The sequence below is a fragment of the Lethenteron reissneri genome, chromosome 57 (assembly GCF_015708825.2).
Source record: "Lethenteron reissneri isolate LAM-NWPU_2019-01 chromosome 57, ASM1570882v1, whole genome shotgun sequence".
In the NCBI taxonomy this organism is placed as follows: domain Eukaryota; kingdom Metazoa; phylum Chordata; class Hyperoartia; order Petromyzontiformes; family Petromyzontidae; genus Lethenteron; species Lethenteron reissneri.
Window position 1 is genome coordinate 1,353,402 of NC_083835.1, and position 25,828 is coordinate 1,379,229.

Consider the following 25,828-nt stretch of genomic DNA (forward strand, 5'->3'; position numbering starts at 1 on the left):
GTCGAATTGATGTATTCGCGTCGGAAAGCCAACGCTGATAATTTTGTGGCCCTGTTTTATCGTTTTGATGGGTTCGTTTTAGCGATCTGCATCTAACATACCCGTCATAGCATCTGCCATATTAATGTGGAATTTCTATCGCTGGCTAAGGAGACACCAACAAATTTGAGCACCGCCAATGCTGCAATTTCAGCAAAGCACATCAATTGATGAATGTATCTTGATATAGGTGAGTGAGCACAGCAAGCCATTGTGGTGTATTCTCAACAGAGCCTTGTTTCATCGTCTACCGGGGCATGTGGGGACCATGCCAAACTGACTGGGTTTACATGGCCAACTTTTAGCGCGCAGATTTGTCCGATTGGGTGCCACTGCGAGGGATTATATAACGCAGCGGATGCATCGAGAGCGCCCCCTGCCACCCTGAGTTGTACCAGCAGAGGGGGGAGGAACGTGCGCTCAGAGCTGTGACGCTTCCCGCCATGAGATTCACTCTCAATGCAATACAGCACGACCGGTAGTTTGACTGGCGTGCACTTATTCTTTGGGTCTTTTGGCTAAAGGGGCCGTCCATAAATGACGTCAAGCACCTAAGGGGGGGGGGGGGGGAGGGGAACGGGGTCAGACATTTGTGACGATGTGTGACGAGGGGGGGGGGGGGTTGAGAAATGTGACGTCACATCAAAATGCGCAACTTTAAATAAATGTAGACAACACGTTCTACTTAATTAAATAGACTTTTGAATAAATGTTTTCTCCTACAACATCAGGGTGCAGCGGCACATTAAATACGCACTACAATGACAATAGTTTAAAGCGATTTGAAGCATGTTTTATTTGGGGGGGAGCAGAGCTTTGTGACGTCATATTTGAGGGGGGGGGTCTAGACTTTTTGTGACCGCGTGTGACGAAAGGGGGGGGTCAAAAATCGTCCAAAATCGCGTGACGTCATTTATGCACGACCCCCAAGTCACGTAGGTACGTGACTTTACCGAAAGACCCAAAGAATATGGATTCCTGCAGTCACGAAAGCTTCAAGACAAGACTTGGCGTGCACTTTCTAACAACACCTCGTAGCAAAGTTGCATTTGTTCAACGATCCTTGACGTCTGAAGAGACCCAGAAGGTGGAAACCGCTCCAGAGTGTTGCTTGCTTAAACAAATATTGCCGGATGATAATGGTCTGGAAAGCCAATAGGCCACTGCATTGTGACTCATTTTGTTTTATCTCCGTGGAGACACGCAATGGCGTTATGCTCCTATACGGAAGCTTAATGTAATAGGTACAGTTAGAGCTGAATGAGCGGCAATCCAATTGTGTGCTCTTGAGCGTTGGACGCATAGAGCAAAATATGGGTCTTAGTTGGGTGCAATTTTGAGTGAAAACGAACGGTGACCAGTCAGCGTAGAACGATGCCCACACAAGCCACGTGGTGTTCTGCCATTTTAATTTCCCCTCTTTGCAACTGGAACAAAATTCACCTCCGCATGAAGCGAGCGCCCTCCCTGTCTCGTTTCCGCTCCTCCCTCAAGACCCCCCACCTCTTCTGCCTGGCCCATCGTTCCATACATCCCGAGGTACCCCCCGTAATCCCCTCCCCCACGAACCTCCCTCCCCATACCCCATCCCTGTTCGCCGTATCACTTTTAACTACCCTCATTGTACCACTCATATCCCTCGTAAAGCGCCTTGGATAACGGCGCTTTATAAATATAAGATAAGGAAATAAAACATTTGAGATAATGCTGTTCACTGTCCTCCATATATATCTGCTGGGTTAACAGCGGCAGGGAGAATTTAAGAAATTCGACCAACGTCCACCTTGCCGCGCAGGGATACCGACGTGTAAAACTCTGCATTGCAACTTCGACGTGCTATTCATCATTGACCCTCCATATGGCAGCAACTGCAATTGAAATCAACAGCCGTTCAGAAAGAACTTGTCATCTGCATCGCTTCTGCATGGCCAGCGCACACGATCCATCTTCCGCGTCGTGCGATCCGGCACGCGGCTTCGCGTTTGCCGGGACGTTTGCTTGTGCACGCACGCCCCCGGCACGATGGGTCAACGGGGAGCGATAGCGCAACGGGTTCCTGCGCGTTCACTTGCGCGGAGCCGCGCGGCCGGTGGGGAAATCAACCAAAGACGACGTCTGTTTCCCTTTCCTTGACGCATCAAAACCATTACTTCCGGTGCGGTGCCTGCACCGCCTCCGCTCGAGTAACATCGTAAATGGCGTGGCTACAGCGAGCACCTTAACCACATGAAGGTACCAAGCGGACACTTACGACGAAAGAATTCGGTCCCTTTGAATTCCTGTTAATAAAAACACGTACTGCTCTCTCCGTGTGTTAATTGCGTATAGACACACGAGCAAAACTCTGTATACCGTACAGGCAAGAATATATCTTAAGTGTCTGGCTTTGCTTTAGGGAATCGTGCCTTTCTCTTCACGTAACTCGCTGGTTTTGCCCGCGATTGAGGCTGTGCAGGAATGCCCACAAGAGGTCAATAAATGAATCGAGTGGCAAAAGCCGAATAAAATTGTCCAAATAATTTTGAGTAAAAATTGCTCTTGTCACCATCGGTGGGGTGAATCCCACCAGACTGTGTTCGATACTGTCTTATCCAGACGTGTATCTGACCCTAAATGGGAAGATTCCACGCTGATTGATAAAGATATCCCCATAGATCTGTTAAAATTAAATTAACCACCGCTGCATCTTCAACTTCTCACGTTTTCCTTGTAAAAGTGGAAATTAACATCAGTGGGCTATTATCTATTCAAATAAAAGACATTAAACCGTGATTGATTTTTTTTTCAACACCGGTAAATGTGCTCTGGCCCATCTCGTATCGCCAGCGCCGACGCGTGGAGCCGTTTGTCGGCGGTGTTTGTTGATGAGTGAAGAGCGTTGAGTGTGGGGCGCCTGCCTCTGCTCCCAGGATCGTCCCTGCAGCCCAGTGGTGATTAGAGTGTGCTTCCTCTGCCCAGTGGTTATCAGAGTGTGCTTCCTCTGGATCCACCAGCGAGTGGTCTGGGATGTTCCTCCAGGTGGTCTGCGGGGCGGTGGTGTAAACGCACGTTGATCGGGAAATAATGACCATGCTGATAACTTTTGTTTCGGACGTTAATTCATATTTGACTCAGGATATTGAATTTGAAAATGGAATTAGGTTGTCTGCCGTGATTAAACTACCATCACCGTAAGATCTAAATGCCTTCACCCTAAAAAAAAACTTACAGCTGCGTTTAACAAAAAATGTTCCGGTAACACAGAAGGAATCATTTTGTATTACTGGCATTTAAGAGCTGGGTGGTCCGTGGAAATGTTTGCATCGGCTGAGTGGTCCGTGGGTCCAAGAAAGTTTGAGAAACACGCTCCAGTATCACGGGGTACAACCCACAGGAGTCCCGGGGCAGGCCTCAAGGAGCGTGGCCCAACGCCAATCAGATCCCGCACCTCCGATTCGTATATACAGTGCGTAAGAAGTTCAACATACATACAACCAGAATCGGAACATGAATTTATGCTGGAGGAATCCGATGAGCTGTAAAGCTCTTCTTCACAGATGTCTGGTAGGGGCACGGGGTGAGAACGTCACAACAACTTCTTGTTCATTTATTTTGCTCTGAACCTCTGGCATTAAAATTTAACTGTAAGAATCTAAAAGGTGCCTTAGTTGTGGCTTTATGGGCCTCGCTTCTGTGTCCCTTTATGTGTGTAGATATATATGCCCAGCTGCTGTGCAAGTGGCGGATTCATGTATACGCGGAATGTGGACAGGAAGCTAAAATGTAAATGTGACCACAGTGACGTTTGCTGCCCGTTGTGATGTGTCGCGATCCAGCGTGCCGTTGACTTTCTCGTGACGGACGCAGCTGATTGACATTGACGAGGACACGTGCCGCGTTCTGGAACAGTTGGATGATTTGAGCATCTCTGTGTAACCGCGCGCACGTGTCCACTGCTCACGCCCGCGGCCGTCACTTTCTTGGCAGTCGCCTACATGCTGCAAGTGTCTCCGGAGGAGCTCGGCACAGCCCTCACCTCGGACACGATCTACACTAAAGGTATCGCGTTGCGTACGTCTTGGGTTCGCTGACCGTGAATTAAACTGTTTTTTTTTTAGATGTTCTTTAGGAACATTTTTGACGCATGGTACGTTCCAACGATACACACACTGCCCGGCATTACAGGTCCGATGCCTACTTATATACAGAGCTCCTTGTTGGGATGAGCAAATGTGAGGTGAACGGTTGAGCGAACACCACCGGCCATTTCTAGTAGAAGATGTGGGTGGAGGAGTGAGTCGTTGGATTTTCTCGAGCGATATCTGGAGTTTTCTGAACATTTCCGCCAGTGGCGCTGTCTTATGTTAGAGTAACAGGTGCAGCGTTGAGTTGAGCTTCTGTGCTGGGTGGATACAAGTGGAGGCGGTAGCGGCAGCTGCTAGCCAACACAGCATGTGGACGCGTCCGCCCCTCCACTCTGGGGATCCCATGCATTATAGAGAGCTGCCCCTCGGCGTCGCTATCATCGCAGAGCGCGAATTCCCGGAGGAACTGGGGCAGCAGAAGGGAAGCCCTCGTTGCGCTGTGCACGGCAGGTGGCTCGCCGAGATCCACAGTCGGTCGTGTCGGTCCGCTTGAGTCCGCAGACCGATTGACCCGAGCACCGCTGAGAGTGAAGCGTGAGTGAGGGATTGTCTCTGCTCGACCACGCTGATAACTGCACCGCAATCGTCTTCGCTGCTGAGACAATTGTGGCGCTATCGTCGCGCGCGGTGGCTAGGAAATGTTAACTACCTCGGCTGGTATGTAGGAGGTCGTGGGTTCGATCCCGACCCTGATGCCTGCTGTATATTTAGAATTTGCGTCTCTCTCTCTCTTCCCGTGGTCGCGTGGATTTTTTTCTCTGGGTCCTCCGGTTGTTCGCTCCACATTTAGAATCAACATCGCGCGTTTAGAGTATTTGTCTGCTGTAAATATCAACGTGAAAAGCCACTTCGTTGAGCTATCTTTCGTGGCCAGGTCACTTCTGTAAAAGAGCTACACAGCTCAGTGGGCCTTACCTGGTAAAACAAAAGAGTTGATATTTAGCAATGGAGATGGTTTTATTGGCGACATCAGTTCGCAACTGTCAGCTTTTTATAACATTTGCAATGGTTTCCAGGCATTGCACTCGTAAACTGCAGTCTGTTAGCCAATCTGGCTACGCTCTCTCTGGTTTTTTTTTCTTCCAGAAGGGCCATTGCCTCCTTACATCGTTAGCTAACTCTGTACGCTGGTGTTATAAAAGCGGCGTTAATGGCCCAAGGTGGTGAAGCGATTACGGCCGCACAACTCCTTAATGCAGATGGCCTCGTGGCTGAAGCAGACGGTGTGGTCAATCTGGCGTAGGGGACAGCTGTGGGCTCGAGCAGGGATGCACGTGTGAGCGATGGGCCACGCGGTCTTCTTCCAGAGGGAGCGGTGCACAGCAATCTGTGACAGAGAGGCTCCATGATCCCGCGGCCCGGGATGGCTTCGGACATCAACAGCACTGAGCCTGGCACCGCTGCGAACCTGGTTTTTGTCCTTTTGCTGACCCAGGATCGCTCTTGCAAATCAGACTACATCCTGGCCTCTTGAGTTCTCTTACATCGTTCAACCAAATAGACTTAGTTCAGGCCTACCCTTATTGTCCTTGCGTCATTGCCTTAACTCACCTTGGCTGAGGATCAGCGATGGAGATGCAGACGGACGGAAGCGGCGTCACGAAGTGAGCGGCGAGCTGTCGTGGTGTGAAGAGGATCAGGAAGGGGCGCCACGGTGGCGAGATGTTAACTACCTCGCCTGGTCTACAGGAGGCCGTGGGTTCGATTCCGACCCTGACGCCTGCTGCTGTATATTTGGAGTTCGTGTGTCTCTCTCCCTGTGGTCGCGTGGATTTTTCTCCAGGTCCTCCGATTTTCCCCTCCACATTTCGAGTCAACGTCACGCGTTTTGAGTATTTGGCCGCTGTAAATGTCCACGTGAAAAGCCACTTTGTTGAGCTGTCTCTTGTGGCCAGGTCGCTTCTGTAAAAGAGCTTTACAGCTCAGTGGGCCTTACCTGGTAACGTGACCGGGCAGCAGAAACCATCCATCAAACAACTGCCACCCCCCCCAACCTGGTCCCCCCCCCCCCCCACCTGGTCCACCCCCCCTCCACCTGGTCCACCCCCCCCACCTGGTCCACCCCCCCCCCCCCACCTGGTCCACAACCCCCCCACCTGGTGCACCCCCCCACCTGGTCCACCCCCCCCACCTGGTCCACCCCCACCTGGTCCGTCACCCCCCCCCCACCTGGTCCACCCCCCCCCACCTGGTCCACCCACCCCACCTGGTCCACCACCCCCCCCAACCTGGTCCACCACCCCCCCCCCCACCTGGCCCACCACCCCCCCCCCCCACCTGGTCCACCCCCCCCCAACTGGGCCACCCCCCCCCACCTGGTCCACCCCCCCTGGTCCACCCCCCCACCTGGTCCACCATCCCACCTGGTCCACCCCCCCCCACGTGGTCCACCCCCCCCACCACCTGGTCCACACCCCCCCCCCCCCCCCACCTGGTCCACGTGTGCTTGCCGCAGCAGGAGAGCTGCTGGCGCGCAAGCTGAGCGCCGAGGCGGCGTCGTGGGCGCGCGACCTCCTCGCCAGGGCCATCTACGGCCGCCTCTTCGGCTTCCTCGTCCAAGGCGCCAACCGCTACCTGCAGGCGGCCGCTGGCAGGTACGTCTCGGCCTCCCCGGCGCCGTTTTGTGTTTGACACGTTTACCGCTATTTAACCGACTCGTTATTTTTTTTTAATTGTGCTTTGCGCGAATGTTGAACTTATTTCGCGCCGCCGTACGTAGCCGACCCTGCTAATCGGAGTTGCCGGGAAGGACAACAAACTAAACACAAAAGCAACGTAGCGAAGTCCGCTGACCAAGTAGCTTGACAAATTTTATTTTTTGAACTCTGCTAATTTTCCGTCAACTGCCACGGCTCCCTCGTGTGCGGCACGTGTCCTCAAAGTCCTCGCCTCCAAACTCAAGATGATCCGTAATGCCGCTTCCTGGGCTGCAAATTAAACCGCGACACCCCAATCCGCAGACTGCTCAGCCGGCTCCAGTCCGATCCCGGATCGCGATTGCCCTCACCATCTCGAAGAGACTCCTTGTCTCTGCTTACCTCTCTCCACTCGTATTTCTAGATGTCGACTTGTGGCGTGCTGGTGGTGGCGATGCAATGATGATGATACAGTGGTGCCCGTCACATATTTAAACTCACACACCGTGTTTACGATGGCATCACTTGCGCCGCTGCCGTGCGGAATTGCTTCCTCTGTCGGTGATACAGTTCTGTGAGGACTCAAACACGCGCACACAAACACGGCACAACCGCACGGAGTTTGCTTGAGTCACCGCTCTCCCGATAGAGCGTCATTTATTATTTATTAACGTTTTCTGCCGAGGCAAGCGCGGGCGAGAAGCCGCGGGAGAGAGATATTTCATTGTCCCGTCGGGCAGGCTCACGCACGCGCGCTACATTACGTTCCCATTTCATACACATCTCTTTTACATGTTAATACACTCACGGCCCCGCATGAGCCGCTGATAAGGGCTGGGACTCGGGTAAAATTTATTGTGTTTGGGAGGAGTGAAGAACTGCATTATCACGCACCTCAAAAAGGACCGCCGGAGAGATATCGAGGCCTCGCGGAGTGTTTTGGAACGATAACATTTCCCGCCGGCTGTTTATCGATTGCGGTCGTTCCCGCGCTCGTTACTCACGCGGCCACCGCGCGCCGCCGCCGCCGTCACCGTTGCAGCATTCGACGCGAGCCGGACACGCCGGTCCATCGCACGGGCGGCGACGCGGCCCGCAAAGACGCGTCAACCGCTACGATGCACGGCGGCGGCAGGCGGCGCTATTAGCGGGAGGTGACACGCGACCGCGGGTGTTAATTTCGCGGAAGAAATTTAGCGGTGAACATATTCGCGGGGCAAATATTCTTTTTTTCATTATTCCTTTTGTCAACGCTGGCCGTGAGTGGATGAAAATATGTCCAGCGTGACGACGCGCCGGCTGCTGCCCGCCCGTCAGAGACCGAAGCGCTGACCGCGACGAGACGAAATGACGAACGAGTCTGAATGAGGACGCGGACCCAAGTTATCGGTAATGTTATTGGAGGCTGCGGTGGACAGGAGGAAGGACCATAGCTGGTAATAGGCTATTTACTGCTTCTGTATTCAACGTTTTTTGGTGTTACGGAGTTCACCGATGGGCTGAGCTGATAATATCGGCGTCGTGGAGGGAGAATTGTGCGCATCTCACACCGGCGTTTAGAGACCTGCGAGTGTTTGACTACATTTTTGATTGCTTCAGCCAACTAGACCAAGGGAATGGTTAAATGAAAATATTGGCTTGACTAAAATTGACAGCAACATCGACAACAACATCAGCATAGAACTGGTCGACTAAAATTCTGCAGGTTGTCGTCAACTCGAGTAAGGCCGTGACCGAGACTAATTTGAACCGTTGAACTCAACGATGCCGGCCAAGTCCTCTGCCCCATAAGCCGCGACCGGCTCCAGCTCGGCCCGGCAAATTCTAAAGCGAATTACCGAGCGGGGTTGCTACCAACGAAATCTGTGACATCATTCACAAGAGAGGCAACATTGTACGCCCACACACATCGACAGAATCAAAATGATTGATAATGCATCTGCAAATAAATGTAATTAAAATCGGGTACCACAATTAAATCCAGCTTTGCCAATCCCCCATCAGAACAGTGGGGGTGGGGGGTGGATTTAAACGACTACTCCACCTGGTTCTAAACAAGTGGAAGCAAATTGAACTGAAAATTACCTTAAATTGCCCCTCCACATGTCCAGGCCTCGGTTACATAATGGAGTTGAGCACGGACATTAACCTTCCAGTGTCATTTACTCTGAGCAATTTGAATTTTTGCAATGTGTACGTGGGGTTTTAATCTCTCTCTCTTTCCATGCCGACGATTTTTTGCCGGTAACCACAAATGAAGACGGTAGCTCTCCATCGTTGCCGGGTTGTTGCGGTCACAATCGTGAAGGGATCTGAGGATTTGGGCGACGTGGGTGATGAGTTTGGCTGTTACATTCTCGATGATTATGTATTTTATTGGCGAATGATTTCTGGAGACCATCTAGGAGAGTTAGAAGTTTCACTGCATCGCGCGCTGTCAGATGCGTTTCTGCGGCCGTCTGGAACGCTCTTCCTCCCAATATTAGGAAGCCACTGGAGCTATGCTGTTTTAAATCTATGTTGAAAAGTTATTTCTTTAGAAATGCGTTTTGTGTTTAGTTTGTTGTCCTTCCCCCGCACCTACGATTATCATGGCTACATTACGGTGCCAAAGAAGTTCAACATACATACATACACGTATCAAGAGGAAGGTGGTGAAGGCATATATATGTATCGGTCACAGCAGTAGACAGGATATAGAAACAGCAGTGGAATATCACCTTTGAGGAAGACGTCAGTTTTGACAATGTCTAATTGGGTCAAGTTCGAGCCAATCCAAGATTGTGAGAGAATACAATGCGGAGTGGCTTGTGTTGCGTCGATGAAATCGCAGATCTCGGTGACATGAGCAACGACACGAATGTTTACGTTGAAGCTGTAAATGAGCAAAAAGGCCCAAGAATGAAAGGTCATGAAACACCGCAGCAGACAGAGGTATTTTTGAGAAGATGACAGCCCATGTTTGGGATTGTTTAAATATTAATTTGAGAGACAAGAGCGGAAGCAGGAGAGCTGTGTTGACCGGTAGCTATCAGCTTCAGACGACGGCGGTGGCTGCTATGCACGTGATCCCAGCACTCTGGAAGCGAGCGGGTTTGGTGGATCAAACAGAAACGTCGTGAAACCTCCCTTCCCCCGTTGGGCGCCGAGGAGATGGTTGCAATACCCTGGCTTGCCAGGAGAGGGCGGTTAAGCGGACGTGGACTCCACCTGTTCCACCTGTACACGGAAGATAGCGTTGCCCCCCCCCCGCCTCCTCACACGCGTGTGCGTTTTTTTTTTCCTCCGGGATGCTCCGGTTTGCTCCCACGTCTAAATGCTCATTGGTGTATGAAAAATAATAATAGGTGTCTACCCTTTCTGGCAATAAAACAGGAGGTGTTAATCTTGAAGCTTTCGTCACTGCAGGAATCCATACTCTTTGGTTCTTTCGGTAAAGTCACGTGGGTAGAAGAATAATAAAAACAATATTTTATTATTTTTTTACCTACGTCAAAACATGTATAAAATAAAATTTTATTATTTTTACCTACGTAAAATTTTTTTTACCTACGTGAAAAAAACAATAAAATAATTTGTATTATTTTTACCTACGTGAAAAAAAATATATAAATTTTATTATTTTTCTACCTACGTGCTTTTTTTTCTACCTACGTGACTTTACGGAAAGAACCAAAAAATTATCAAATAACAATACATTATTTTTCTACCTACATGACTTTACCGAAAGAACCAAGGAGTAAGCAGGTGTTAAGATGTTCAACCACCAAATTGATTCCCTTTGCAAGGAATCAAAGTCTGCATTAACCACACACCGTAATTGTGGTGATCATGCAAAAAAAACATACTCTGATATATACTGCAGATATACTTTCATTTGGCAAAAAAGGTCCCATTATATAGCTGCTCACCCCAAGCTGTAAATGTTCTGATACGTGCATTGTCTTTGTACAGCTCGCCTTTTAGCGTGCTCTGGTCTAACACTGGTAAGTCTAAGCCAATCAGTTTCAAAGACCAAGGCCGTTATTATAATATATTGGGGGGGGGGGGACATCACAATATTCAAATTTGCTCTAAATGTCCCCCCCAATATATTGCTATTAAATAGATTTCTGTTTATGTGATTGTGGTTATGGTTGTACTTTATTAATCCCTAATCTCTGCCAATACATACAATAAAAAAGGAAAAAGAAACAGAGCAATGTAATACAATACGCTATTAGACATTATTGTAAAAAAAATCCATCCTATGTGTTAGTGAATTTTTTTATATTTTAGGCAGGAAATTCGTTTTCAAATTTAGATATTTTTTTTCTGGGGAGGGGGGGGACCCCCACACCCCCTGGAAGATTTGGTCCCGCCCAATGTTGACTACAACATGGCTACGGCCTTGTCAAAGGCAATGCACATATTTGATACTGGCAAAAAGGCGTCATTATACTTGTTCATGTACAGGGTGCTTTAAAAAAATGTGAACACTTCCGAGAATTCGCAACGACACCACAGGGAATTTGCTGCCTCCGGGCTCTGGAGACCACCTGGAGAAGATTCCAGGCAACGCGTTGACTACGATGGTGAACAAGTGGAGACTCTTTGACTTTTTAAAGCTATTAACATTTACATTTGTTATCATGTCACAGTGTATTCTTATCCGTTGTTTACCATTAAAAACGATATTTCCATATAAGTCTTCGCATTTTTTTGAAGCACCCTGCATTTGGCTTTTAAGCAAAAATAAATGACAACTTGATTCGATTGACTCCATTGGGCAGTGAGTGGTTTTCGTCAAGACAAAGACACCTGTGGAAGAAATTACTTTGGCTGCACCGACCGGTATGGGACGCCAGAAAGTGTCTTTCTCCAGTGAAGCCCATCAAGCTACACTGCCCTTCTGCAAGCACAACCCGCCCAGCGGACAAACACGATTAGCAACGTTGGCTACGTACGGTGCGCAAGAAGTCCAACATGCTTACACATACTCTTTGGTTATTTTAGTAAAGTCACGTAGGTATAAAATAAAATTAATCACGTCTCGATTGCAACACAAGCGATCATCATGAGGTGGGAAAACCACGGCAATAATGTTATTTCTTGCTGTGACTTTACCGAAAAAACCAAAGAGTATGGATTCCTGCAGTCACGAAAGCTTCAAATCTAGATGCTTACACGTACGTAGCAATATCATCTTAAACATAAACACCGGGCGTTCACTCTTGCTTGCTGTTCCTTCGACGCTGGGCAGTCCAGTCAGGTGCGACGTGGCTGATCTGCCACCCATACGGTGCGCACCGCACATCGACGTGGCGACGGTGAAGGATATCTTGCGATGTCTCCTGCCCTGACCGCCGGTACGCTTTGTGTTGCAGCGAACCCACGATGGAAATTGGCATCCTCAACATATGCGGCTTCGAGCGATTTCAGAAGAACTCCTTCGAGCAGGTAAACGACCGCAAGCCATGCGGCTGCGCCAGCGGACGTGTTTTATTGGCAGACCTCTACCTCCTCGCGTGCCAGTCTCCGCACACTTCGTGTCCTCCCATCGCTCTGAATTGTGCGTTCCAGCAATTTTAACTCTCCAGCCGCGTGGCATCGTAGAGTAGCGGGAGGTTGCCAACTCGAATCTCGATCATTGGGGTGGAACCCGGCTCTCGTTCGTGCGGGGTCCTTCTTATCTAAGCCCCGCCTATTTATCTTTAAGCCCCGCCTATTTATGTTTAAGCCCCGCCTATTTATGTTTAAGCCCCGCCCCCTCCTCTGGACGCAGGGTTGGGCTGGTTTTGGTCGTGGTGGGGGGGTTGTGGAAGAAGTAGCAGTGGTAGGTGTGTGTGTGTTGAACTTATACTCTTTGGTTCTTTCGGTAAAGCCACGTAGTTAGAAATAAATTAAAACAAATCACGACGTTTCGATCGCAACACAAGCAATCGTTTTATTTTATTTCTACCCCACGTGACTTTACCGAAAGAACCAAAGAGTATGGATTCCTGCAGTCACGAAAGCTTCAAATCAAGATTGTGTTGAACTTCTTTCGCACCGCTCGTAGTCATCCGTGATTATCGGAGGTGCGTGAAAGTACGTAGCGGGTGGGTGGGGACAATAGGTATGGGTGAGCTGGCTTCTCAACTAAGGACCAGATATCCTCTTCGAACAATATCAAAATGGATTTGGAAAATCGAATGGCCTCTATAGTGGAGCAGCTACGATTCCATTACAAAGGAGATGTGCTACTAACCCATTGGAACTTTCGAATGCGATTCAAGTTTAGTTTTTGCACTTGTATGGACCTGCCAGTGAGCTACAGCTGTTTATTAAATTATATTTAATGGGCAAGGTTTGAGGATCAGTGTGTTGAGTTTTATACCAGTAAGGGCTGTTCCATAAAATACAAATAAAAATGGAATTAAAATGTTACAAAAGTGTAACTTTTAACTTTTCTAAGAAGTGAAATTACAGCCATTTTATGCCCAATTATTTCAACATAACTGGATTGGATATTTTATCACGTAAAGATAGTAATTTTGTAAAATGTAAAACGAGTTTTTCGTAAAAATTGTACATTAAATATCGTATGATGCCAGTGCTCGTGCAATATGGATTTTCCTATACCTGCCACTAGATGGCAGACTCGTAACGTGATCAGAGATGGTGGCACCGTTGCTCATCTGCACATGAGAACGGCGACAAGCTGTTTTGTCATTTGAACTCTGAGGATGTAAATACAGTTCATATTGTATCGAAGAAATGTGGCAATCGAGGCATTAACCATTTTTATGATGGCCCAGTTGCTGCTGCAACTCCACCCAAAGCAGGCTTGTGTCGAGATTGATTTTGGAAAATGCCTGACTTCATCAGAAAATTCCATCTTCTTTAAAAATAATACTCATAAAGAAAAATCTAAAGGAATTCCATGACAAGCATGTACCCCTACACTCGAGTTGACAACCCTCCAGGTTTGGCCGGTGTCTCTACCAGAATTGGCATCGACCTCCCCGTGTCTATTGAAAGATATTTTAATCGGATATTTAAATAAAATACATTAATTAGAAGAAGAAAAAAATCTCACGGAATATCTTCAAGTCATAGTTGGCAAACCCTAATCTGCACACGGCATGTACCGGTGGTGCAGTAATTGTCTGGGACAGTTTGAATGGGATCTTCTGGAGCACCTGTCACACAGGCCAGACCCGGGCTCGTCGGATTCATTAATCTGTTGGGACGTCGAGAAGAATCTGTAGCTGGCAAGTGGTGGGACATTGACGAGTGCTTTGAAAGCAGCGGGGCAGCCGTGTGGACTGCCTGCACAAGATTGTTTCAGTAGACGCTGCCTATGTGGGCAAATTGGCTATAGATGTTCTAGTAAATGTTTTTTTATAGTAAAAAAAACAAGTCTATGTCTTGAAACACTCATGTATGAGTAATATATAAATACGTACATGTGTGTGGAACGATAATGAATTTTCGCTTAAGAAGGCCAATAGACCAAACCTTAAGTTGTATTTTACTCCTATGCTGATAGGAAAAACATACGTTTGTCTAATTTGCGCACGCGGTGTTTATGTAAGTTATATTTTAGCATTCTATCGACCCAATCGTAGCATCTACATGTCAGCTTGTAGAAGATCCGTGCACGTGCCTGTGTGTCCAAGTGCCTATCTGCGTGTGCATGCATTCCTGTATGCATTTGTGTGTACAAGTGCACGTATATATGTGTGTGCCTGTGTGCGTGTGCCTGTGTGTAAAAGTGCCTATCTGCGTGTGCATGCATTCCTGTATGCAATTGTGTGTAAAAGTGCACGTAAATATGTGTGTGTGCCTGTGTGTACAAATGCCTATCTGCGTATGCATGCGCCCGTGCACAAATGCACGTGCACAAATGCACGTGCATTTGTGCACAAGTGCCGACCGGCTTGTGCGTGCGTGCGTGCATGCCAGTGTGCACGCGTGCAGGTGCCTATCTGTGCGTGCGCGTGTGTGTTTGTGCGCGCGTGTGTGTGCGCGTGCACGTGCGCGTGTGTTTGTGCGCGCGCGCGTGCGTGTGTGTGTGTGCGTGTGCGTGCGTGTGTGTGTGTGCGTGCGCGTGCACGTCAGCTGTGCGTGAACCTGGCGAGCGAGCGGCTGCAGCAGCACACCGAGCTGCAGCTCTTCGCGCTGGAGCAGACCCAGTGCGCCCAGGAGGGCGTCGCCACGGAGACCGGCAGTCTCCACGGCAACCAGCGCCTCCTCGACTTTTTCTTCCAGGTGCCACTGCCGCCTCCACCGCGCCGTCTTAATTGGGTTCCGTGCCAAGGATGAGCGTTTGTATTTTCCACACGGAGACGGGAGAATTGTTGCGCCGGCTATATTTTGGTGTCGCACGTTGGACTTTTGCCAAATTTGTTGACGGGTGCTTTTGTTTGCGATTTCGTTTGCGTGCTTCTTATATACATATGTACATGTTGTTGTTGTGCACAAGCCCAAAGGCAAAAAATTGCCAAGCCGCCAGCAACAAACAGCACTCGCGAAGGTGTAATAGACAACGCGTGTCAGTGCGTGTCACGCATTTATGCATTTCTAACGCGCATGGCCGATGCTGCCACAGGTTGAAACAATGCGCGTATCTTAAATCGCGCCTCGCCTCTTTCCTGCCAGCAGCAAATAAAAAAAACGTATGCCGCAGTCAGTCGATCTGCCGTATCACGTCTGGACGGTGCGGAAGAGTCGGGACAAAGCACCGTCTAGAAACGGCTCGCCGAGATCACTTTCCCCAGCAAGTCGATAAGACTGAGCGGAGGCTCTTCGCGCTCTGTGGCTGAATAGCGCGCGGTACACGTCCTACCCGTACGGACGCAACGGGGGGGGGGGAGGGAGATTACGCGGCGCCGGATAGCACTGCACAGATGGTACACACATTCAGACGGTGAATCAAAATTGATTCTGCGTTCCCCTGCTACCCCACTGCACCCCCCTCTCCCCCACGTACCGCACCTACACGGACAAATTAAAGCGGCTGCAAATGACGATGTTAAACAAGAGGGCAGCGCAGGACACGGGGATGGGATTCTCTCTGGGGCGGGGAGGGCGGCGTTCAGGCGCGTGCGCGGGAACGGGCCCGCGGGAACGCTGAGGGTTTACCTCTCTGCGTAGGCAGGGCCCGCAGTCAATGATTGGTCGGCGGCCTCATCAATCGCACGCCGGGGCATTCTGCGAATTCCGATAGTAGTGGGCGGCTCTACCCATGTGAGACCCACGAGATGTGCGCATTTGATTGTGTGCGTGGGTAACACGTGCGTGATATGAATGCGTCCCCGAGTGACCCCCGCCCATGAAAAATAAGCGGAGTTCCGCTGGGAGGTGGCTCAGGTCGGGCCGTTGAGCTGGCACCGCTGAGAATCCTGGGTTCGAATCCAGGCAGCCGCGTCGCGGTTAAACCGTTCTGTAGAAGGTAGTGAGTCGATGGTCTTAGCCCGGTCACGAATGATTGCGAATAAATACCCATCACTTTACATTTGGTTCTGGCTAAATTCGTATGTATGTAAAACTTTTTTCGCACCGTGACGTAGCCAACCGTGCTAATTGGAGGTGCGATTGAAGAACTGACAATATATTGGTTTAAAGACTCCCATGCGACGATCATCACTCTCACCTGCGTAACGGATGGGAAAGTACCGCCCTCTAAGAGACGTTTGGCCCGCACAGTAAAGAGATCTCAGAGGTAGCTCTGTGTTAGCCACTTCCGTGGGTCGTTCCCTAACACGAAGGGTTTCACCGCCGTGCACAATCGCCATGAAACGGAGGAGGTGGTGGCGCGGGGGTGGTGGTGGTGGTGGATAATTATGACCCTGTGATTACTCTGCGGCACACAGAGACCGCAGGGCATGCTGCATCTCCTGGATGAAGAGAGCACGTCGCCTCAGCCGTCAGACCAGGCCCTGGTGAAGAGGATACAGGGCTCCTTGGAGAGAAGCCACACCAACGGGGTGCTCAGCATGCCGGGGAGGGACCGCAACGGCAACGCCCAGACCCTTTTCACCATCAAGCACTTTGCCGGAGAGGTATTGACCCCTGTCTGCCGAGCCTCTCCTGATGTGTGGGGCGGTGACGCCGCCTCGGTTTGCGGTCCGAGTCCAGCAGCCGCGCCCTGGATTAATAGTCGCAGCGATTTCCTGTTCAATTGAGTATTGAGTAGGCATTACACGTTCCTATGGCGGGGGTGGGTATTCCCCATAGATAACCACCGTTAAATGTCCGACTGAGTGGTACTTATTTAATCGACCGGTTGTGCCGGGAGCTTCTTCAGAAAGCTAGCGTAAAATGTTAAACTCCCAAAGAAGCTCCAAGCGCGCGGAGCGAAACGTCGGTCGTCTTGCCAAATAACCAGCGAGCGCATTGGAGAGCCGTCCAGCCAAGAAGTTGTCGCCTTCCGCTACCCTCGGCGCTAGACCTCGCCGTCCCACGGCATGCCCTCGGTGTGCTCTGCCCACCGCTGATATTTCACAATAATTGGCCGTTTGGTGTGTTTTTTTCTTTAAACAAACCCGACCCAGGGGGAGTGTAAATCTAATGAAAAACACGGCTCTCACGTCTCGTTCGGAAGTGCCTTTGTGTGCCGGACCATTGCTCTCCATTACAATAAAGCGTTAATTAAATTGCGGTACCCTTAACGTGCAATAAATTAATTCTCAGTGGCCAGTTAGGATGACGGGAGGTATTGCCAACAACCGGCGTTATTTAAGAAGTGCCCGCGTCTCGTTCCGACCTGCTCGTGGCAGCACTCTATCCCCATAAAGATGGAAACAGATGGCGATTAGTCCACTTGCTGTACTGAGCATGGCTCCAGCTCGATGCCCACAACATCCTCCAGTATAAATACATATTCTGATTCTGATCCACCAACCCTCGATGCCGACACAGTCGTGGATCGCAGGCCACGTGCGTAGCCACCGCTGACCCATCGTAAAGGCCCTCATCCAGCAGTGGATCGACTAAAGGGCCCTACATGATGCCGTGCGGCGCACGAGACGCAATCGGTTTGGGTGGCGTCCTTAGAAGACCGACGTGACTGCTGGCTGACTTGTCCCGTTTCCGGACCACCGTTCGGAGTTGGGAATGACAGCAGACGCGTCCTGAGTGGTGCGTCAGCTGGCTGCGGTGAAATTCGCGCCGCTGGAGCCGTGGAAGCTGTGCGTGAAACGCCCTCCGGTGTCTTCCTTCGCAGGTCACCTACGACCTCACGGGGGCGGCAGCAAAGAACAAAGACCAGCTCCCTCAAAGCCTCCTCTTTGTCATGAAGAGTAAGTGAGCGTGCATGCGAGCGGGCTGTATAATGTGACGTGCGCGTGTATCCGGAACCAATAAAACGATAACGCGGTGACGATGATGTTGATGGTGACGGTTGATTTTCATGGTGGTGATTGTAGTGATTGATTGAAGAGGTTTTAACACAAACCAGTGCTGAAAGCATGACTGTATTTTCAAATATGTATTTTGCAAGAACACGTTTTGGCCTGCCCTCTACCCCATTGGCTTCTGCGCTGCTAATAATAAACACATCCGAGGACAAACGGCTGTTGGAGAGCAAAGGCCAAGACGGGAATATAAAAACGGCGGAGGAAGAATTGGCGGAAGAGTTAGCGAATCGAAATCAAAGAGTTCAAGGCTCAATGCTCGACAAGGACAACGAAGGGAAGGAAGGAATGGGAGAGAATGGTGGGTGGGTGGGGGGGGGTTTCCGAGCAGTGGGAAATCACAAGCTGACAACGACGACGACGACAACAGAACCCATACGCATGATTTTCCTTCCTTGTTTTGACATCATTATTGTTGTTGTTGTTGCTGCTGTTGTTGTGCAGCCAGCGAAAACGTGGTGCTGAGGCAGCTGTTCCAGGCCCGGCTGTCGCCCACCGGGGCGCTGCTGCCCCCCACGGGGAACCGCTTCCCCTTCCGCCTCGCCAAGGCAGGCCGCCTGCACCCGCAAGCAGCGGCAGCAGCCGCCGCCGCGGCCACCGCCACCGCAGCGCGGCCTCGCGAGCCGACGGCGCTCACGAGCAAGGTGCGTGGCACGGCCCCCAGGGGTGGGGGTGGGTGGGAGGGGGTGGGAGGGGGTGGGAGGGGGGCAAGCGCCCCCGTCACGTTGGGTGAATGCCGCGGTTATAACGCCGTGCGGAAAACGGGCACAGGAGATTAAAAAAACTGAATTGCAGCGGAGCTCCGCAAATTGGACGATTTTGACTATAAAACTTATTGGAATCGTACATAAATGACATTTATAACACAGATCAGTGGAAACATCTTAATATTTATTTTATTTGATTATTCTTTTTTTTACTTTTAGTAATAGCTATTTTCATTGGAGTATGACAGGTGAGGCTCTGTCTTCCCTGCCTCCCCTGACCGAACGTCCCTGGTGGGGGGGGGGGGGGGGGGGTGAATGTCGCGGTTATAACACTGTGCAGAAAACGGGCACAGGAAATAAAAAAAAAACTATTTATATTAAAAGGTAAGGCCCACTGAGCTATACAGAAGCGACCAGACCACAAATGATAGCTCAACGAAGTTGGCTTTCATCGTGTGGATATTTATCGCAGCCAAATACTCTAAACGCACGTCCATTCTAAATGTGGTGGGAAAAACCGGAGAACCCTGAGAAAAGTCCACGCGACCATGGGAAGAGAGACACGCAAACTTCAAATGTGACAGCAGGCATCAGGGTCGGGATCGAACCCACGACCTCCTGTATACCAGGCGAGATAGTTAACATCTCACCACCGAGGTGAAATGGGGTGTGCCACGCAGAACATTGCACGAAATGTTTTTTAGTTGTCATAGTTTTTAGTTTATTGCATGATATGCGGACCACAATGTACACGGCATCGACGCGCCACTATCTGTGTGCACGCACGCAAAGGAGCAGCCACTCGCGTACCAATTACCACGCTTAGCACGGATAGCTGCTTACGGCACAAAAGAAGTTCACATTCATACATACGTAATGAGCGACTGCCGAGACCCCTCGTGTAGATGGCTTCTTATTTATTCTCACACTGGGCACAACACCGAGTAATATATAGATACGTCTCTAGTTTAGCTACACACAGCCGACCTCTCGTCATAGTCCCATCGCCTACATCCAACCACACGGCTGGCTGACTGGTGTGACGATGACGGCGATGGGAGCCGTGCGGAGGATCTTCCATGCGGCCGGATGACGGAGAGACATGACGGGAGAGAGACGATGGAGAGAGATGATGGAGAGAGATGAACGGCGAGCAGCGACGCAGCCAGGACCCGGGACCCTGCAACAACCCTGAACCTTCGGTTCCATCTCCCTTATATACCTCTCGGCGTGGCCAGGCCCCGCATCTGGCCACGCCCCCTTCCAGAACCTTCCAGCAGGTTCCCGGAGCTTCCCGACTAACCCCAACTTTTACCTTTAACCCAGATACGCCCCCTTCTGATTAGTTGTTACATAGCCTTGCCCATACCCGCGATTACCCGTCCAGGCCGGCAGGTGGCACCCTGTCATTACACATACGCAGAGCACAGTGTACCAAGATAAAGGGTGCAGCTCTGCAATTGCCTGCTGTCACTGCCGCTCGCAGGAAGACCTCCACGTTTAGAGCTTTCTCTGGCCCTCCAGAGGGTGTTTGGCCTACTCTTCCACGCTGACCAGACATCTTGGAAGAGGGTGGGGAGCACCCACTGATCAACTCACTGGCGTAACGCGATTAGACTGCCCTGGGTGGCTATACGCAGGGAGATTCATCCACTCTCTCTCTCTCTCTCTTTGAGACGTGAGTGGATACTGTGCGGTGTGCGTTACGAGTTGAAATTATTAAGAGGCACAGAACACTGTGATGTGACAGAATACGATGCACAGCACACAGAATATTACGAACGCAATTCAGAACACAGTATAGAGTGGCTAATAGGGGGCATGTGGGACCATTGTCGAGGCCAGCGGTTCTCTGTGCTTAATTTAGAATCTAATTAAGGTATCCACAGCAATCGTGGAAATTAGACGAATGAAAAAATATATATATTAAAATGCCAGTGACAATTACAAATATGTTACAATATTTCTTCGCATTCATTACACCGAATATGGCAGGCTAATTAAGGTGCTGTTCCCAGTGGAGTTCGACTCATTAGTGCTAATGATTTAGGTTGAGGAAGAAGCAGTTTGGGCAAATATGTAATGTTAATTCGTAACTCCAGTCACAATCCCACACCTGTGGATCAGCCCGTACGCGGTCTCGTAAGACTTCGTACCAAACCCCCATTGTATTGCAGCCTCACTCTCACAGCTGCATACAAGCTGATCTCAGCCGCCGCTCCATCTCCGTGGTGGATGTCCCCTCGGACGCGTTCAATTCCTCTGCTATTATCCCTGACCATCGGTCAACGTCCCTCCGAGCGACGTATCCCGTTACACACACATATAAATTATTTTATACGTAAATATATATATAAATATATATAAAATCATGCATATGTACGTACAGTAGATAATCGATTATCCGGCAGCTTTGGAGGGAAGGGGGTGCTTGATTTTCAAAAACACCAGATAATCACTATTAATCGTGATTTAATATATATTATTTTTGCACATTCTTACGTAAGATTATGTTTACAGGTGTTGTGTATGCTTTTTTTATGTTTTAAGTTTGTTTACTATGTGTAATTGGTATAAATAAACATACACAATATAGGGTTTTTTTGGGTTAGATTGCGTAAATATTAAATGTGTCGTTAAACCCGCCACAACCTGACACAGCCAACTAGTAAGGGTTGTCACGTAAACAGAACGTGGCAATTCGTCAGTAGTACAGCACTAGTGTGTAGTGTATAGTGTAGAGTAGTATACTAGTGAAGTACTCTTGAAGACGCGTGGACACCGTAGGTAAGGCACACGTATTTATTTACTCAATGTCTTACAGCGCTGAGGGATGTATCGGCCCCCTCACCCGTATAACTGGGAATTCACCTCTAACTAGCCTTCCTAGCCGAGTCCTCCACTAACGGGCTAGGGGAGGCTGTCTGGCCCGACACTGGTCAGTCGGGCTACGGTACCCGGAATCCCAGAGGACTAACTCTGGTTCCGGGACCACGCCACTGGCTCCAGCCTGCGCTGCCCTTACAAGGGCGGCGTCCCAGGGGGAGTCCAGGGCCTATCTGGCCGGTCTTCCTTCTTCCCTTAACTACTCTAAGACACAACCCCGAGCTCTCTGGCTCATCCCTTTTTATACCCCCCTAGAGGATCGAAACCCCCCTCACGCCGTCCAGTGCGGACGTCGTTGCGGGCACCACCCCGTGTGCTCACGGAGTCCCCGCCCACTGTGTTTGTTATCCGTTAGCTCCCATGCAAACAGCCCTACACAAACAGCCCCTCTGTAACAGCCCTACACTAGTACAGCACTAACCGGTGTGTCGGAGAGCCAAGTCCACCTGTCTCGTTCCTTATGTAGCGGCGTAGATGTGGTGACCACGCTTCTGCGCTCTCGCGCAAAGTGGGAGGGGGGGATTAATGAGTCAACGTACATTATGCATTGTGCGAGCCCTTTGAACTTGGCCTTCCTGTCTATTGTGGGTATTAAAATAGCTGTACCAACGGTAATCTCTATTCAAGTATGGTGGCCTGTATAGGCATGCATTTAAATAATGAATTATTTGATGATTCGCTTCCACGCAGCACTAAGGCGGTAGCTATCTGAACAGTTAAAGTTATTTTTATTTCTTTCAATTTCGATAGATTCTCGAATTAGTCTTGTCCAGTAGTAGCTAGTTTTGTACAGAACTTCAACATTATCAAAATCAATTGAGTGTCCTCGTTGGCACGCGTGTTCTGCTACTGCTGACAGTTGTATTTGGAATAATTTTATATTTCTCTGATGTTCTTTTAGTCTCGTGCTGATCATTCATCCTGTTTGCCCAACCAAACATTTACCGCACTTGCAGCTAATCCTGTACACACCTTCTATTGATAGCTTTGTATTTTACGTACCGTGCCAAATCTGACTCGAATGTTTTGTTTTTCCAAACATCATACTAGTTTATCAGTTACTCCCACAATGTATGGTATTTTAATTACTTGGGCAGTTTCAATGCTCGTGTTATTTGATTTTGTTTTGGCATTCAATGCCCTGTTGATTTGTGAATCATTGTAACCGTTCATTTGCAGCACTTCTTTCACATCTTGAATTTCACTTCTCAGACTGTCACCATCTGACACTTTCTAGCTCAATGAATGAGCGTCTTGATAAGAGCAGATTTCTTGTGCGGGGTGATGGGGTCACTCTGCATTCAGTAACAAGTCACGGTATTTACTCTAACACACTTACCACTCCAATCTTAAAGACTCTGCCAGGGGTGATGAACGCACTCTTACGCTCTTGTTTCAACAACATGATGTGTTTGGAGCCGTTTTGCCGGTTTCACCGGATCGGCCAGGAACCGCCGGGTAATCTTGGATGCAGCCGAATAATCGCGCGCCGGATAATCAATGATTGACTGTATATTTGATTTGTAAGTGTAGTGTTTGAATAAGATGCACACTGCTCTTGTTTAGAGCCCTCACCTGGGCTGCCTCGCGGGTCCGGCAGTCGTGGCTCCCACCCTCTCCTTGATAGAGAGCAGAGAACGTTAAATGCTGGCTCTGAGGGCGGCTCGCGGCGTGTCCACACCCTGGTGTAAGTCCAAAGGACTGGCGCTGGACCCACTGCAAAGCCAGGAGGCTCCTACATTGGGTTGTTCGGTCCGACACCTAAATAATGGCACCGTGTGCCTTTACCTATGGGAGGACACCGGAGAACCCGGAGAAAATCCACGCAGAACATGGGGAGACCCTACAAACTCCGCACGGAAGGGCGGCGTGAGTCGGGAATCGAACCCAGGGACTCCTTGCAGCGAGGCACGTGTATCACCGCTCCGCTGCCGCCCCCCTCTCTGCATGCGTTTTACATTTGGATTGAAAACTCATTTGTTGAGACCTGCTTTTTGTGTTTCGTTTGTTGTCTTTCCTCGGCACCTCCGATTAGCACGGTTTATCTACGTACGGCGTGAAAGAAGTTCAACGTACATACAGTACGCACGCACCGTCTGAAGGCCGGTGCTCCGATGTCCGGGGTGCTTGCAAACATTTAGTGACCATGTCCGTCCCGCCAGGCGACGGTGTTTCGTTTTTACTTCACAGAAAAGAGACTTGCCCGACAGCGGCCCAGCAGCTATCCCGCAAAAGGGAAGGTTTGCTCACTTAAACTTTCACTCGGCCCGTACTTGTTTTTCTCCACCGTTGATGTATCGACTCTCGTCTCGTGGGAAGCAGCAGGGGCCTGTGCTTCAGATAGACTGCTCCCGGTGAAAACGGTGCCATTTCCATCATGGAATTTTCATCATGGAAATTCCTTAGGAGGGGGAAGGGGGAGTAGCGTAAACATAAATTAGCACTACCGTTCATTTGCATGAACAAGGAAACGCTGACTTTAACAAAAAAAATGTTATTTGAATGTTTTCAAGCGTCTGAAGCGTGTTGTGTATTGTGCGCGCATGCACGCGTTTCTCACGTTGCACACGTTTCAGAAAACGCAACGATGCACACGTCTCGACACAACATTTCGAATGTAATCTGAAATGAACACGTGCAGGAACGAGTGGATGAACGCGTGCACGCACGCAACGTAATCATGCATGCGAGCTGACACGCGGAGATAAATGCGTACGAGCTAGCGTGCAGAATTAATTGCACTTTCCTTCTCATCGTGCATTAAAAGACTTTCAATTTGCCATCAAAGCTTAAGACAAAGACAAAGATCCCCCGTATAGCCTGAACAGGCTGTTGGGGAAAGTGTTGTTGGCGAGTAGCACCTGTGAAGGCCGGCACGGCACACGAGGAGGATGGGGGCAGGCACCACGCCCAGCCGCCTTTGTCTCCCTCGTGGTGATGTTTTACACATGGCACCAGGTACTCATTTGAGGCTGAGCCGACTTAGGGGAGGGCCAGGACCAGCTTAGATAATCGGCACTGGTGTCAGGCCGTGAGTGGGAATCAATCTCCGATCGCCGGCTTTGTAGCGCAGGACTCCACTCTTGCTCTGCCAAAGCTCTGTACACACACGCACACACACCTTACACACGCACGCATAATATACAGAGGGCGTTAATAATCATTAACATATGAATAATGAATGAAATACAAAGACCATCTCGAGATTCGGTACGGTGTAACCATATAAACCGTGAACCGTGCACATCGAGGACAATTATAATGAAGCAGGAGAATAAAACAACAGCCGGTGTGAGACCATGGGGACACTTCAACAAGCGGAGTGTTTGGTCTGGTTAGACTTTCAATGTCAATGCTGTTAGCGAGCACCTATTAATGTGCATGCGAGGCAGAGCAGTGGACCATTGGTTAATGTACGCACGTATGTTGAAATTCTTTGGCACCGTACGTAGCCATGATGATCATAGGTGCGGGGGAAGGACAACAAACTATACACACAAAGCACTTATCAAGAAATACTTTTCAATCTTTGTTCGATGACCGGCCAGAAAATGCACTGCGCAGTCAGCCCAGCGACTTGCGTTAGATTCCCCAGCCACCACGGCTAACATCAGTGGTGAGTAATATCTGACATCAGTGGTGAGTAATATCTAACATCAGTGGTGAGGAGATGTTAACTCCCTCGCCTGGCACGCGGGAGGTCGTTGGTGCGATCCCGGACCCAAGTGTTGTATGAGAATAGGGTTTATCTCTTTTATCTGGCAACAAAACAGGTGTTAACTTGTCAAAGCACCAAACTTAAACCTTTAACAAGGAATCATGTCAGTTTTAAAAACTTAAAACCTGTTTTGTTGCCAGATTAAAGGGGAAGAACCTATTCTCATATTGCGTTACTGGCAAAGGAGGTCCCATGATGTAGATGACCCAAGTGTTGTATATTTGGAGTTAGCGTGTTCTCTCTCACCTTGGTGGTCGCGTGGATTTTTCCCCAGGTCCTTCCAGTTTTGTGCCACCCCCCCCCCTCCCCCCCTCGACATTTATAAACATGCCTTTCC

At 49.6% G+C, this 25,828-nt stretch overlaps 1 protein-coding gene across 1 annotated transcript in view; it reads left to right on the forward strand.

Annotated features, from left to right (window-relative positions):
- Positions 1 to 25,828, forward strand: part of LOC133357201 (unconventional myosin-XVI-like) — a 170,747-nt gene that overhangs the window by 88,805 nt on the left and 56,114 nt on the right. Inside the window, 7 exon segments of the mRNA XM_061575030.1 lie at positions 4,006 to 4,077; positions 6,619 to 6,757; positions 12,166 to 12,238; positions 14,885 to 15,034; positions 16,639 to 16,827; positions 17,991 to 18,066; positions 18,625 to 18,824. Of these exon segments, the coding sequence (XP_061431014.1) occupies positions 4,006 to 4,077; positions 6,619 to 6,757; positions 12,166 to 12,238; positions 14,885 to 15,034; positions 16,639 to 16,827; positions 17,991 to 18,066; positions 18,625 to 18,824 (899 nt within the window).